The sequence below is a fragment of the Bactrocera tryoni genome, chromosome 5 (assembly GCF_016617805.1).
Source record: "Bactrocera tryoni isolate S06 chromosome 5, CSIRO_BtryS06_freeze2, whole genome shotgun sequence".
NCBI lineage: Eukaryota > Metazoa > Arthropoda > Insecta > Diptera > Tephritidae > Bactrocera > Bactrocera tryoni.
In genome coordinates this window covers 25446951-25462367 of record NC_052503.1, presented here as the reverse complement: position 1 = coordinate 25462367, position 15417 = coordinate 25446951, and the positions used below count along the sequence as shown (strand labels likewise).

The 15417-nt window shown below is 38.5% G+C and overlaps 1 protein-coding gene across 3 annotated transcripts in view; it reads right to left on the bottom strand.

Annotated features, from left to right (window-relative positions):
- The window catches only part of LOC120778679, a 79510-nt gene that overhangs the window by 20272 nt on the left and 43821 nt on the right, over positions 1–15417 (bottom strand). For all 3 annotated transcript variants that reach the window (XM_040110614.1, XM_040110613.1, XM_040110615.1), the window contains exon 4: positions 13264–13401. In XM_040110614.1, the coding sequence (XP_039966548.1) occupies positions 13264–13401 (138 nt within the window). The remainder of the gene's footprint in view (positions 1–13263; positions 13402–15417) is intronic.

Sequence of the window (15417 nt, the reverse complement as noted above, 5' to 3'; positions counted from 1 at the left end):
AAGCGGCCAAAAAGGGAATTGCGGGTTTGTGGCGCTGAAGACACGGTGTGCCAATACAGCCATGTATATGTATAAATGTATATGCATATATATTTCTGCTATTGTTGTTTTTATTGTTCGAACGCAAGCTTATTGTGCATTTCATGCGTTATTGTGACCGTTAAGCGACTACTCTCATACAGATTGCGATATACATACAAAGACACACATTCGTACGCTTATATATGTATGTATGTAGATTAAACAACCTGTCTGTTGCTCTGTCCAACTGTCCGTCCATTTGAGTGCTGGTCAGCCAATTGGACAACAACATGTCAGTTTGTTCACGCGCGTTGCCAATGCAATTTGCTGCATTGCTACTTGGCAGCTTGTTCGCTCGTTTCTGCCACATGTCTATGGGGGACATGAGAATTGTTGCTGTTGTTGTTGCTTTTATTGGTGCAGCTGCTGGTGCCGCTGGCTCGTTGCAATTGTTATGTTAATGCAGACAAACGAGATAAGGCAAACGCACACACAAACTGCCTTAGCACCAATTTATATTTATGTGTGTATGTGTGGCAAGTCTATATGTACATGTACAGAGGCATGTGTAAATGTGTCCCTTTGGTGAGTGCATTTCCTGGTTAAAATACTATGATAGTTTGCAAAAGAATTAAATTCATGTTCCTGCATGCCGAATCGGAAGAAGAAGAGCTTGAGCGCTTGATTGTGCTTAAAGTGGTGAAATCATGTTATTCTCTTGCAATTACCCACATACCCACAAGGACAATTAAAGTCGACCAAAAAAAAAAGCAATCAGCGCACAATTCAGAGGTACAAAATTGTTCATTATGGTTTTAAGAAATATAAATATTGCTAAATTATTCCCTGATCAACTCAGCTATCTTCCACAGATACACTACTCTCGTAAGGGGGTTTTCAATCAGTTTTTTTAAATAAAACAAATGCACGCTGAACCCAATTTTCCACGGCTTTCAAGCATAAATCGGGCGATACTGCAGCAATTTCACGTTCGATATTCGTACGAAGTTCATCAATCGTCGCTGACTTGTCGGCATTGCCCATAGACTGGTCATAGCCTCACAGGAAATAGTCTAACGGCGTTCATCAAACTTGGTTTTCAATAAATCAACTGTGATATTCGCATATTGTACAAGTCCACATCATCCAATTTGGGCCAAAAATATTTGATTATCATTCAACGATAGCGATTCCCATTCACAGTAACGTGTCGGTCTTGATCATCACGGAAGAAGTACAGTCCAATGACGCCACCGGCCCATAAACCGCACAAAACCGAAATTTTTCCGGCATGCAATGGGGACACATGGCACGGGAACATTTTGTACTGTGCCTGTGGATTCAAATTTTTCCACTAGACGCTCATAAATCTGACGTAGCGCTCTTTAATTTGAGGCCACTGAATCCGAGTTTCGGTAGTAAAATTTAATAATTTCGACTCGTGTTTGGATCGTATATATTTCTATGATGAAATGGCAAAGATTACTGAAGACAAATGTCAAAAGAGCTGTGAAAATTATGGCCCTGTTTGTAGCGTTCCTATTGAAAAACCCGTTAATATCCTTCCCTTTTTCAACGTGAAGAGACAAATTTGTCCGAAGGTTCTAGCGTTGCTTTGGTCAATAATCTATGACAAATTTCGTGCCGATATCTCGTCTAATGAAAAAGTTTGCTATACAGGGACTTAAGTTTGATCGGTTAGTTGTATAACAGCAATATACTATAGTGATACAATATTGGCGGTTTCGACAAATGAGCAGTTTGTTGAAGAGAAAAGGACATCTACAAAATTTCAGAAAAAAAAAACAGGAACTAGTTGGCGTACAAACAGACGAACAAATATACGTAAATAATTCTCAGTTTGTCGCGATGATTATTTATATACATATATATAGTATATACTTTATAGGGTATCCAACTTTTCCTTCTAAGCAATACTTTGGGACAAACTTAATACATTTACATTTATTGGTGCTTGATTTGTATTTTGGAAAGTGAAAGAATCAGATTAGAAATTGGGTTATATGGGAAGTAGGCGTGGTTGTAGTCCGATTACGTTTGTTTCGCGCTGGGACATAGGAATGTCAAGGTAATATTATAAACTAAATTTGATCGATATCGGTCAAGTAGGTAGGCTTTTACCGAAATGTGGGCGGTACAACGTCTTTTTCTAAGGCTTGCTGAACGTGAAGAAAAATGTTTTTTTTTATTAGTTAATTAATTAAGTTTAATTTGAGACACAACGAGAAGTCACGAAAACTCTCTAAAGACAATACTAGACATCAAGGGATAAAATAGTTGAAACACAAATATATGGGTAATTTCTATTCTTAAATTCGACTCTCTTTTTTTTTTTCCTTGGGCTCAGGCGTAAAAAATGTTTGAACATCCCAGATGCCTAAAGTTTTACAGTTCTTTCGAAGATGTGAACTCACATATACAATTATTTAATCTGCAGGTTATTTGTGTCCTTGCCAAAATCTGATTTTTAGTGTTCATTAGCTACTTTAGCATTGAAAAGGGGTTTCCTCTATCTCAAATTTTACCAAAATTAAACTGTAGCAATTGCGAGTTTAAAATATGCTCAATTTGCTCAGCGGGCCATCAAATTAACCATACCTGCATTGCAAAAAACTGAGAAAAAAACTCTTTGATTGCAAGTTGAATTCAAATAATTCTAGGTCCGAATATAGAGCACGCCGCAACAATGCGTTCGAGCGCAATCGCTTGCCTGCTGCATATAAGCTATATTATTATACCCTGAACAGGGTATACTAGGTTTGCCACGAAGTTTGTAACACCCAGAAGGAAGCAACGGAGATCCTATAAAGTACATATATACATATATAAATGATCAGTATGTTGAGCTGAGTCGATTTAGCCATGCCCGTCTGTCCGTCTGTCTGTATATATACGTACTAGTCCCTCAGTTTTTAAGATATCGTTTTGAAATATTGTAAACGTAATTTTCTCTTCAAGAAGCTGTTCATTTGTCGGAACGGTCGATATCGGACCTCTATAACGAATAGCTGCCATACAAACTGAACAATCGGAATCAAGTTCTTGTATGGAAAACTTTCATATTGACAAGATATATTCACGAAATTTGGTACAGATTATTTTCTAAGGCAACAATGTAATATTCGAAAAAATTGGTCAGATCGGTTAACTATAGCATATAGCTGCCATACAAACCGAACGATCGGAATCAAGAGCTTGTATGGAAAACTTTTGCATTTGACGATATATCTTCAAGAATTTTGGTATGAGTTATTGTTCATAGAAATAATGTAATATCGGAAGAAATTTTTCAGATCACCTCACTATAGCATATAGCTGCCATACAAACCGAACGATCGGAATCAAGTTCTTGTATGGAAAACTTTTGCATTTGACGTGGTATCTTCATGAAATTTGACATGGATTACTGCTTAAGGTAATAACACAATCTCCGAAAATATTATTCAGATCGGTTTACTATAGCATATAGCTTCCATACAAAACACATAGTTACTAAAAGAAATGCACCTGTGAAGGGTATATTAGCTTCGGTGCAGCCGAAGTTAACGTTTTTTCTTATTGTTAAATGTTTTTTGTTGTTATTCTTATTTTTTTACATTTTTATTACTGCATTTCCGTTATTTCGCATACATTTCTCAGTGCTTGTTATCCGGGCGCTGCGGTGCTAAAGCCATAACCAGCACAGCGGCCACAGCTACGAGTGTGTATGTGTAGAAGGTATTCGTACATAAAAATATATATGTGTGTGTATAGTATGTCTGTGGCAATGTGGCACAGGGGGTAAAACGTTTTTCATAGCTGTTAAATTTTTTATTGCTGCGAAATGTAAATTTTCTGTTCGCAGCGCACAAATTACCGCTCAATCTCCAGGATTTCGGTTGTTAATTTTTGGTAGCTAGTATAAAACAACAACAACGTAAAACAAAATAGTGTGGAAATAAATGTAACATAACGGTCGGACAATACATGCACATTCCATCAGTGCAGCAATATTTTTTCCCACTAAAATGTCAGACTTTATTTTATTTATTACACACATTCTCATATTTGTTGGTGTTTTTGTATTTTTACCAACAGCGTGGAATTTATGTCGAACGTGTAGTTGCGAGTAATTATGGAAATATGCGAATAGCTATGAGTGACCGCGTGTGTGTGTATGTGAGGAATGGCTTAATGAGCGCAGCGCGGCGGATATGAAGTCACCAATACAGTGAAGTACGCACACACACATATACATTTGTAGGTACTTATAGGACTGCAGTCCACATCCCAATTAAGGCATTTTTCTGTTAAGCCTTTAATTTTAATGCCTGCATAAGTCGAGTTAAATGTTTCGTTTTCGAAAAAAAAAAATAGAAAAACCGTAATATAAGGCTTACACGTGGTCAGTGTAAAACCGATGACTTTAAGTTGGTATGTAATGTGAGAACTATATTGGTTATTGTTTGAGCGTTCTTCCAAGAGCAATTTAATTTTATGTAGCAGTGGACAAACCTGCCACCTGGACTTATTCTGATTTGCAGGCAGTTTTATGAAGCAATAAATTTAATAGCTGAGGATAAACTTCGTTTAAAAATGTCATACTAAAATCTTAAATCGACATCTCAAACATTTTTTGAGTTAAAGCCTTCTAAAGTGCCGCCGTAGTGTTCAGTATTTTTGGCTTTTTAGCATTGAAGGACCTACGCCTGAACAACGTTTACAAATCGTTCAATTTACTACGAAAATTCACTTTCTGTAAAGCGCACTTCGCTCAACTTATGGTCGACATAATCCGGCCTACTGAGCATACTATTCGCAACACCATCAACCTAAGACCCAGCATTAATTATTCGATAATATTCCACCGAATAGATCAGCTTAGATAGCTTGTGCAAGAACTGAAGCCGTTCAACCTTCCCAATTGGCATCGCTTCGCCCTATGGGCTCTTGAAAAGCTCCAAGAAGATCCGACGTTTTCGAGCCAAATTTTGTTCAACTATGGGGCCTATTTCTGGCTCAATGGGTATGTAATCCAGAATTGCCGCATTTGGGACGAAGACCAGCCTGAAGAAATTCAAGAGCTGCCATTTCATCCAGAAAAAAACAACAAAATTCTTTGTGGGCCGATGGAATCTTCGGTCCATAATTCTTCAAAAATGATAACGGTGAGAACGTAGCCGTCAAAGGCGACCGTTATCGCGCCATGATAACTATTTGATACCTGAAATTGTAGTTTGTGATCTCGGGGACATTTGGTTTCAAAGAGACAGCGCCACTTCCCACACATCACCAATCAGTGGATTTATTGAGAGAACACATCCGTGAGCAGATAGATTCACGTTTTAGGCTGGTCGATTGGTTGATTGATTCGTGTGATATATAACATCGTTAGACTTTTTACTGTGGGGATTTGTAAAGTCTAAGGTCTATGCGGACAATCGCGCTTCGATTTAGGCTTTGGAACAAAACATCACCTATGTCATTCGCCAGTTACCAGACGAAATGCTTCAACGAGTCATTGAAAATTCGTCTCAATGGATGGACCATCTGAGACGTAGCCGCGGCCAACATTTGAAAGAGATAATCTTGAAAATATAAATGCCAAAGAATGTTCTTCCAAATGATGATAAATATTTCCCATTAAATTAAAATGGAAGTGTTTTCTTTAAAAAAGTAAGGAACCTCGAAATAGATCAACTCCAAGTTTGTATAAGAATAATAATGCGTCAGGAAACCTATTCCAATATTAGATACAAACTGAAATCCATCGTTAAGATTTTTAAAAGCTCCTCACTTTCGAAACCAGTTTAGTTCAATGAACCCAAATTTATCTCTAGTGTGCTGGAGATAGTACAAGGTGCGTTCCAAAGTAAACAGGACTTTTTGAATCTAGCGCACCCTGGTGGCGCCATCTATATGTCGACTGGTGCGTTAGAATCTGCTATCTATTTCGATTGTCCAGTGAGAATTTCATGACATTTCTTCTTGGAAGTGAAGTTATTGCATTTTAAGAATATATTGTGTTATCGGGGCGAAAATGAGCTTCGAACAAAGAGCCAACATTAAATTTTTGTTTAGAAATTGGTAAAACTTTTACCGAAATATTTCAATTGATGCAACAAGTTTATAGCGATGATTGCCTATCCTGTAGAAGAGTGCACGAGTGGTTTCAACGTTTTCAAAGTGGTCGTGAGAATATAAATGACGATCAACATGTGTGCCAATCAAAATCCGGTTAACAAGATCACCGGAAATTCCATCGAAACTGTGCGTGGTCTCATCAAAAATCAGCCGAAATCATCATTGAAATTCATGGAAATGAAATTGAACATCTCCAAAACATCGATTTATCGCATTTGACCGAACTAGAAATAAGTTGCCCTTTTTTTGAAGTCCTGTTTACTTTCGAACGCACTTTGTAGGTCGTTCAATGTCTAAGCGGCTGTGGAACGCTGAATAATCTATTTTTAATGGATATTGAAGAAACAATATTACGATGTAAATAATCGTTTATCTTGGATCAATAAACATAATATTAGAGCGTCTTGTCACGACAAATACGAGCAGTAAAATGGTTGGTGGAGACATGTGAAGAAGTTCACGAAAGTGAGGAAAGCCCTCTGATTGCCATTCACTTGAGAGTGGCCAGAAGCGATTCATTTATATATGGTTCAGGCAGCTCACTACTTCCGGTCTTTGACCAAGTATCCTTTGGTTGGCCAAAGAACATCCATTTGCAGTCGAGCTATAGTGAGAAAGCAAACCATCCCTCCTCAGGGTTGTGCGCTGGGTTTGGGACCTGCCATGTAGAAAACGCCCCCAAAAATAAGCAAACAACAGCCTCGGATGTATAAGTGGTGTCTACGCCAATAAGAAGAAATTGTGAAAAACTCTTTGTATGCAGTTTAGAGCTTGAAGCTTCCTAACTCTGACCTTTTTGTTTTTAAAAATAGCCTACATTTGCTTTGATCAAACTTAAATTTGGCTATATAGATAGGTTCAGGCTCTGATTGCTCTCCTATGCTTCTTAAATGATTGTCTAGAGTTAGAGTTTTGCGTATGATGATCTTTTGGAAGCAATCAGAAAAAATTGAGACTTTTGAGAAAACTGATCACCTTGGAGTCCTTAAAACTAATGAAAATAGTTCAGAAGTTCAGCTCAGGTTCAGAGTGTTCCTTGAAGCTTTTACTTGACAATTTTTTTTTATTGATTTTCTGTTCAATTTGACTTCTTCCCTTTGAACCATTGAACAAATGTGCTTTGTAACAGTTTTCGATTCGCGTAATTGTTTGTTCCTTGCAACTTGCCATACGAAATTTCTTTCCAACCGAACTTTTCTTTCGAAACTCGACGTTTAAGTAATTTTGTAATTTCACCATTGTCAGCGAAAAAATATAAACTGCCGAAAAACAACAACAAAGACTACACTTAAAATGTGCCTCAAAGTATGTCAGCAAACTAACAAAGCGTAAAAGTTCGTTAGCATTGCATTTCAGGACACAAAAGAAGGGGTACAGCGGAGAGAATGCAACACTGCAAAGGAAATGAACAGAGTGACGGCGCAGAGAAACACGTTGGAAAAATAGAAGAAGAGGAAGATGTTGAAACCAAGCAGGAAACACGAAAAGTGCAACTCAATGGAAGAATGAGCGAATTCGCGTGAGTTGCACAATGCGAAAGGATGTAATGACGAAAATGGAAAAAAAAATTTTAAATAAAGAAAATAAAGAAAAATAACACAAGATAAGAAAATACGTTTACTTCAGCTGAAGCGAAGCTATAATACCTTTTATGTGTGTATTTCTTATAGCATAAAAGTGTATAAAATATTTTTAAAATGATTTTAGTTATTCAGTTCGTAAGGCAGCTATAAGCTATAATGATCCGATCTGAACAATTTCTTCGGAGATTAAAGCGTTGTCTTAGAAAATAATCTATGTCAAATTTCGTAACGATATCTCATCAAATAAAAAAGTTTTCCCTACAAGCACTTCATTCCGATCCCTCAGTTTGTATGACAGCTATATGCTTAAATAGTTCGATCTGAACAATTTCTTTGGAGATTATAATATTGGCTTGGAAAATAATCTGCATCAAGTTTCGTGAAGATATCTCGTCAAATAAAAAAGTTTTTCATGCAAGCACTTGATTTTGATCGTTCACTTTGTATGGTAGCTATAAGCTATAATGATCCGATCTAAATAATTTCTTCGGAGATTATAGCGTTTTTTCAGAAAATAATCTATGTCAAATTTCGTAACGATATCTCATCAAATAAAAAAGTTTTCCCTACAAGCACTTCATTCCGATCCCTCAGTTTGTATGACAGCTATATCTTTTACTGATTCGATATCGGTGATTCCTACCAGTAAACCGTTTCTTGGAGGGAAAGAAACGCATGCAAAATCCCAGATCGATATCTCAAAAAGTAAGCGAACAGTACGCATATATAATATATCGATTCAGCTCGACTGACATACCATCTTGTCAAAATTGATCCGGACCGCTGCTAGACAATTTTAAACTTGAATGTATATACTTTCTAGGATCTCCGACGTCTACTTCTGTGTACTACAAAGTTTTTAGCAAACTTAATCCACGCTGTTGAGGGTATAAAATGAAAAAAATGAAAACAACAACAAAAACAAACGAGGCAAAGAAAAATTGCAGAAAATCGTTACTAACAGCGAAATCAATAACAACGGTAACTACGTTAAAAGCACGCAAGAGCAGTGACTGTGTGATTACACAAGTACCATTATCTCAGTATCTATGTATATACGTGTGTGTGTGTGTCGCTGATGGAGGATGTGCTGCACAATCAGTGAAGCTAATAATAGCACAGCGAAGAATAACAAATGCGAACGAATGATGGAAAAATTACCAACAACCCTGCATACGTATATTTATGTGTATGTATTTAAGTGTGTATGTATATGTGTTTATTCGTGCACGAGCGCCTATCTAAGGCTTGCTGCAATCACATGTGGAAATGTGCAACAAGCCGTGCTAAATGTGTGGCAGTAGCGGAATTGACGCTGGCAAAAGCATGAAGCATACACACACATACATACTAAACACACACACACACAAATATACATACATATACCATATACACAATACCAAAACCAAAAATATATTTTCTCATACATATACAACGATCTATTGTAAAGTTTTGGCTAAACGCTTGTTCGCATGTCAGCGGAAAATTTGCTGACTGCAAAATAAAGGCAAAAATTGTCAGAAAATTACTGTGTAACGGTAAAAAAATGCGCTGCGAAATTGCTTTGTGCACAAGTATTCGGTTGCATCATTTGTTATTATTGTTGCTGTTGTGCTTTTGCCGCATTATGTCTGCAAAGTGAAGTGATAGGAAGCGATCAGAGTTCATCGCAATTATCCGTTAATATCCGATTGTTGTCGTCATAAATGCTTGAACGCGCTGCGCTGTCATTCGTTTGGAGTCACATTTCCGCTCCTGTCAAAGAGCATTGATTTCAGTGTAATTTATGGGTTGATAACAAACGAGGGGAACTGAGATTGATTCTGTAAGAAGTAGATTCTTCTAAAATAGTGAAATACGAAGTCCACTGCGACGAATTCCGAAGTTAAAAAACTATGGAAGCTTTTAGGCTAAACTTCTAATCATGATTTGTTCTTCAATGCAGTTCTGTGAGGTTTATATTGGACCAAAAACTGCACTTCGGCAGTATGACATGACGTATACGTTATTATCCATCTCATGTTACCCACTAACTTAGGAGCAGACTGCTTATATTCGGTTTCAGAGGTTTCGAAGATTCCAAATTTCACCCTCTGTTATTTAGCCTAGAAAATGTTTCGTAGTTTAGCTCTGATTTTATATAACCGATAGGCGAACATTTCTTAAGCCATCGAGTTCTCTAAAGGACATGGAAATAGTTTCAAACTAGAACACCATTCACAAATTGAAGGTCTTTCATCTATCCCAAGGTGTAACCTATCAACTCTCTCCTAAACGTTTAGATCGACTTATCCGATTAGTTGAAGGACGTTTTTGTTCCGGAAGTCAAAATGGAGTTCTATGTGGCCGCATTGAGACGTTTGCGTGAGAAGATCCGTCAAAGAAGGCCGGAATTGTGGAGGAACAAAACATGACTTCTACACGATGATAATGCACAATCGCATCGAGCCATGATTGTGACCGAATTTAAATCCAAAAAACGCAATGAATACCATCGATCAACCACCGTATTCATCAGATTTGGCTATGTGTGGTATTATTGGTTCCTCAAACTGAAATTGCCGCTTCTTGAAACCCAAAAATGTAGGAAATTACTCCTATATAGTACAATTTCTGGATTTGGCAGAATTCCACGGAAAGCTAGTTACCCTCCCAAATGTCTTTTTGCGACATTAGAAGTACTAAATATTGGACTTTGTGTGACTTGTGGTAAACTATTGCTTGACTACGAAAGATGCCGAGATAATGAAAAATGGGTCCGAAAATAAAACTGAAGATTTACGAAGTGAGTACGTTATGAGCAAGGTTTATGATGCCTGCAAAAGGCAAGAAAAATTCAGGTTTTTAGAACTTTCTTATATAGAATTACTGAACAAATGTAGGCAATAATTTTGCATACCCCACAAGTCCTTTTTAGCATGGAGAACCCAAAGTTGAGGAAAAGGTTATAAAGGTAGTGCTTTATAAATATATAGAAAAAGAGGTATGAGAAAGCGATGGAGTTTCTAAACAAAAGTTGAGCTTTGATTTTACGAAACCGTAGTTAAACCACTATTGTTTTATGGCGTATTTGCCTGGTGGAGTGCGCTCAGGGGAAGCCACATTCACTAAACAGCTGGAACGTGTTCAACGAGCGGCTCTCAGTGACATCAGTACTTGTAGGTCGAACTCCACCTACGCTGTCACTAATATAGTCGGCAGATGAAGAGCTGAGAAGGTTGCTATCAGATTCCGGGTAACTCTACATTTTCAACTCCGAGGAATATTCTCAAATCTACTCTCACTTCGACTGCATCCGTGATAACTTGGACCAGGGGGCCGCAGAGCCTACTGCGAGAGTATAGTGGAGAAGAGGCGGCGCAGTGAGCTATTTCACGGATTTTCAAAGCTCAAGGAGGGCCGGTGTTCAGTCGGCAGTTATCAATTAACTTTTGTATCAGAGTCTCAGACCACTGCAGCGTCTTTCAAGCAGAATTGGCAGCCATCAAGGTAGCAACAGATGTACGATAGCTGAGCTTATTATACAGGCCTTGAGCTCACTATACTAAACTTTCTGGGCTTCTGATAACAGCGGAATTATCGGCAACCGTAAAGCCGATGAGAGCGCTAGAAACGGCACCCTTCCCGAAATCCAAAGCAAAAAGCTTACTGTTGCCCTAACTATATGAATAAGTTCCTCCACTAGTCCTTTTCCCAGTAAGACGATATCATCAAGAGAACGAATTTCATCGAGAAATTTGAAGTCATTCGGTGTAGTTCAGAGAAATCCCTATTCATTGGGACACTGACATCTCTGAAAGGAAGGAGGGCATTGTTGCAGGCATTTCTGGCACCAAGGTCTCTTGCCTATGGACAGCTTTCCGATAATAATGGATAACAATAAGTCAGTGTGCAGATATCAACTTCAAGCGCAACTATCGGAATGGCCGTATTGCTGTATTCAGCAATAGTCAGACCGCAATCAAATCGATTCTACGAGATCAAATCGCTATTGGTTAAGGAGTGTGTAGAACGTCTTAACAGGCGATTTTCAAGTGACCGAGTTCACTTCATTTGTGTACCGGGAAACAAAGGTATAGGCGAGAATGAAATGGTTGACGAGTTTGACCGATCAATAGTGACTTCTATGACGCTAAGACCAGAACTCTTCTGTCCATTGCGGCCAATAACATAAGAGAAGAAGGAGGAAAGGACAGAGAGAGATAAGCATTGACTGCAAAAATCTGGGTTGTGCCATACAAAACTGCAACTGGAGTGTAGAACCTCGAGAGGTTCAAGTAAATCGTAGACCTCCAGACAAATTCAGGCTCCTCTTCTCAATATACACCAGTCAATGCAAGCTCAAGAGATGCCCATATAGTAAGGGTTTAGTCTCATCTGTAATGTGTAGATTCTGTGACATTGAGCCATGCGCAGAAATAAGACCTTGAGATCCTTGTATCCTTGCAGGGAATACATCTATTCTCCATCTATCTAGCAAGATCCGTTAATTTATAAGTGTGCTCGACCTAAGTGAGTTATTTTGAAAGAGGGGAGTGCTTAACAGACCATAGGTCGCAGTGCATCCCTCAATAACTTTATATTCTTCTATTCTCCTCAAGAATCTCTTCATTGTAAAAATGTTTCTGACGCTTTCAGCCAGTTTACAGTTATTTGCAATTCTGAATTAACTATTAATATCCGCAAAATTTGCCCATTTGCCGTGAATGCGCCTGACGGTACACAGCTGCGTAGCTGCCATTTTTATTACAAGTACACTCACGAAAAAACACCAGCACCGAAGAACAAACACGAACACGCAAAAGTACATTTTGACTTCTTTAATTTCCACGTCAACAGTTTCATGATAACTGGTCGCTCTATCTTTCACGCGCTCTCGCCTACATTCTCCCCCCAACTCTCTCTCTCACCACCTCTATCACGCTGGAGCTTTGCGCTTTGCTCAAGCTTCAGCTTGACTTGCAACATTTGCTGCCACACGCTGTGCCACAGAGAATAATAAAAAGTAATTACGCGCCAGCGAGGCGCAATAATGATAATGACGGTCGTGACGTCGGTAATTCGCCAGTGCAGATTGTCGAGAAGCTAATGGTGTTGGCGTCAAGGCGCTCACTCTCTCTCTCTCGCGCACAAACAAACAAAAGCAGTGGAAATGGCAATTGCAGCGGCAATAATGTCAGCGAAGCCAACAAAGTCAGCAATTATGTGTGTTGCTGCAAGTAATGGCGTGCCGGCTGATAACTTTTGTGTGCATGTATGTATGTATGTGTGTGCTTGTGTTTTTATGTGCATATTTCTGTTTGTGTGTGTTTTTGTGCGCTTTGCGTTTTGGTGTTGCTGATCGCATTTGTGAAATTGCACTGCAAAGTGCCGAAAACCATTTGCCAAAAGTTATTGCCTACATTTAGGCGTAAACGACGTTAATCTGACCAATTTTAATATGCAAGCGTAAGTTCCATAATAAATTTTTAAAATCCATATTGTTGTAAATTTTTGATTTCCCCATTTCGCTTACCTTTTTTGCATTTCTTTTGTATGGTTCGCGTTTGATCGCATGCCGGATCGCCCTTCTTCAATGTCAACGTTCGTGAGCGTGTGTTGGTTTTCTGGTCGCATTCAGTCCATGGATTTTTGCCATAACGACAGGAGAGACCTGCGAAGGAGAATATATAAATTTATAGCGGTAAATTTTTAAAAAGTTGTAAGCGAAATAAACCGTTATACCTAAATAATTTTTTCATGGAAGACCAAATTATATACATATAGACATTACTTTTTATTGAGCCCATCATCATAATTGATTTTTTATTTATGATTTGAATTGTTTTATAATTGTTTTTTGGTGTATGCTTTATCACGAACTCTTCATCCGAGTAATCCATTCATCTCTTTTAATGACGGTAAAATTGAAAAAGTTAAAAAGCGGTGCTTGAAAATCGTTGTGTTGGTATCACAAAATCTCAACATCGCTTTTGGATCGACTCAACAAATTTTGTTTAAAGTTTCGGTTATAGAACATATTTTGGTTAATGTTGCGGGTATGCAGCGTGTACAAAATAGACTCGAACTAAAATATTTGAAACTTTTTTAAAAGCAACATCGAGTAGAGGTCTAGAGACGACTGATAACGTAGCTGAGCACCCTATATTCATCACCAAAATCGAAAAAACCTCGACAAAGTCGGTTAAAAGTCAAGGGGACGCTCAATGTTTTCTTTGATTACGGTGCCGTGGTCCATCATGAATTCATTCCACCGAATGAAATAGTTAATAACCAATATTACTTGAACGTTTTGATGCATATGCCTTAAGCAATTCGTCGTAAGTGACCGGATTTATTGCCAAAAAGTTCATGGGGTTTCACCATAACAAGGCTCCGTAATATTCTAGCTTGCTTGTTATTGACTTTTGTTCAAACTCGAAACGACAGTCTTTGCTAAGATACTGAATACTTCGCAAATTGGAAATGCGGGCTTTCCCAACGGGTGTGAGTGGTTCTGCAAAGTACTTCTCAAACTGCATACATGACGATGCTTGTGTACGAAAACCAAGAGCTGTCACCTTCTAATCCAAAGTGTTATGCTCCCCATGTCTCAGTTTGATGATATGCAGCCAGGAGGTAAATTAATAGGAATGGAGCCTTCCCAAAACTTGTCGCCTTGGTAAGTTACCGAAGTATGACCGCTTTGTGGAGCTCTAGTGTGGCGGAACATTCCATTCAACATAACTACATTGAACGCGATAGTTCATTGCAAAGGGCCGAGGATCGTAGGAATCGGATGACTATAACGACAAACATACACAACAACTGCTATGAATCCAGCGTAAGAATACAAAACTAAGCCGGGAAAAAGTCGATAGTTCAGTTTCCTGGAAACGCGGTCACCAAAAGAATGTTTCGTATTTGTTGGCATGCCAGGTATGATGATATAAACTTGGAGTCGTCAGATCTCAACTAAAGTGGCAGAGCCTTGTGTAGTTACAAATGACAAAGAAATCGAGAACCACACAAAAACCGCTTCCTGCAGGATACACTGCTAGGCATCGGGTGACCCACAACGAAAAAGTACCGGGTGAAAATAGAAGACAAAAAAGGGCGGCAGACTACCTTTTCAAGCAGCTGTCTAGATGGTCCTAAGCACCCAGACACCGTAAATTAGAGGTACGTCGAAACAGGAAAATTCCCAGACGAAAATGAGGATACTTCTCTGGCAGAAAAGTGGGACAAATACAGCTCCGTGTCAGTGCAGAGAAGCAGCAATCAGAGGCGGTGTACTTTAACAGTAACCGGTGGTTGTTAGTACAAACAGCGAGATGGTGATGTCTCATAGTACAATAGACCAAGCTGCAGAGAAAATGAGCGAGATAATAACACCTTATATGTCACCTAACTACAAGATGCCAAAAACAAAATCCGTTTTAAAACCGTGCATAAAGTCACCCTCAAAAGGCAATTTATCCGATAGATGTCGCAACGATAAAGATATCTCAATTGATAAGTGGTGCGATCTAACTGAATATGGGTTTTTACTTTTAAACAAAATGTTTTTTTCTCAATTTTCTCTGTTGTTGCCTTAAGTGAGTTTAACAGGAATACGTTTAACTTTTACAGATAATTTAGGCTGGACAAATCTAAACTATTTGTCGCCAATCTTACTCTGATAGAGTAA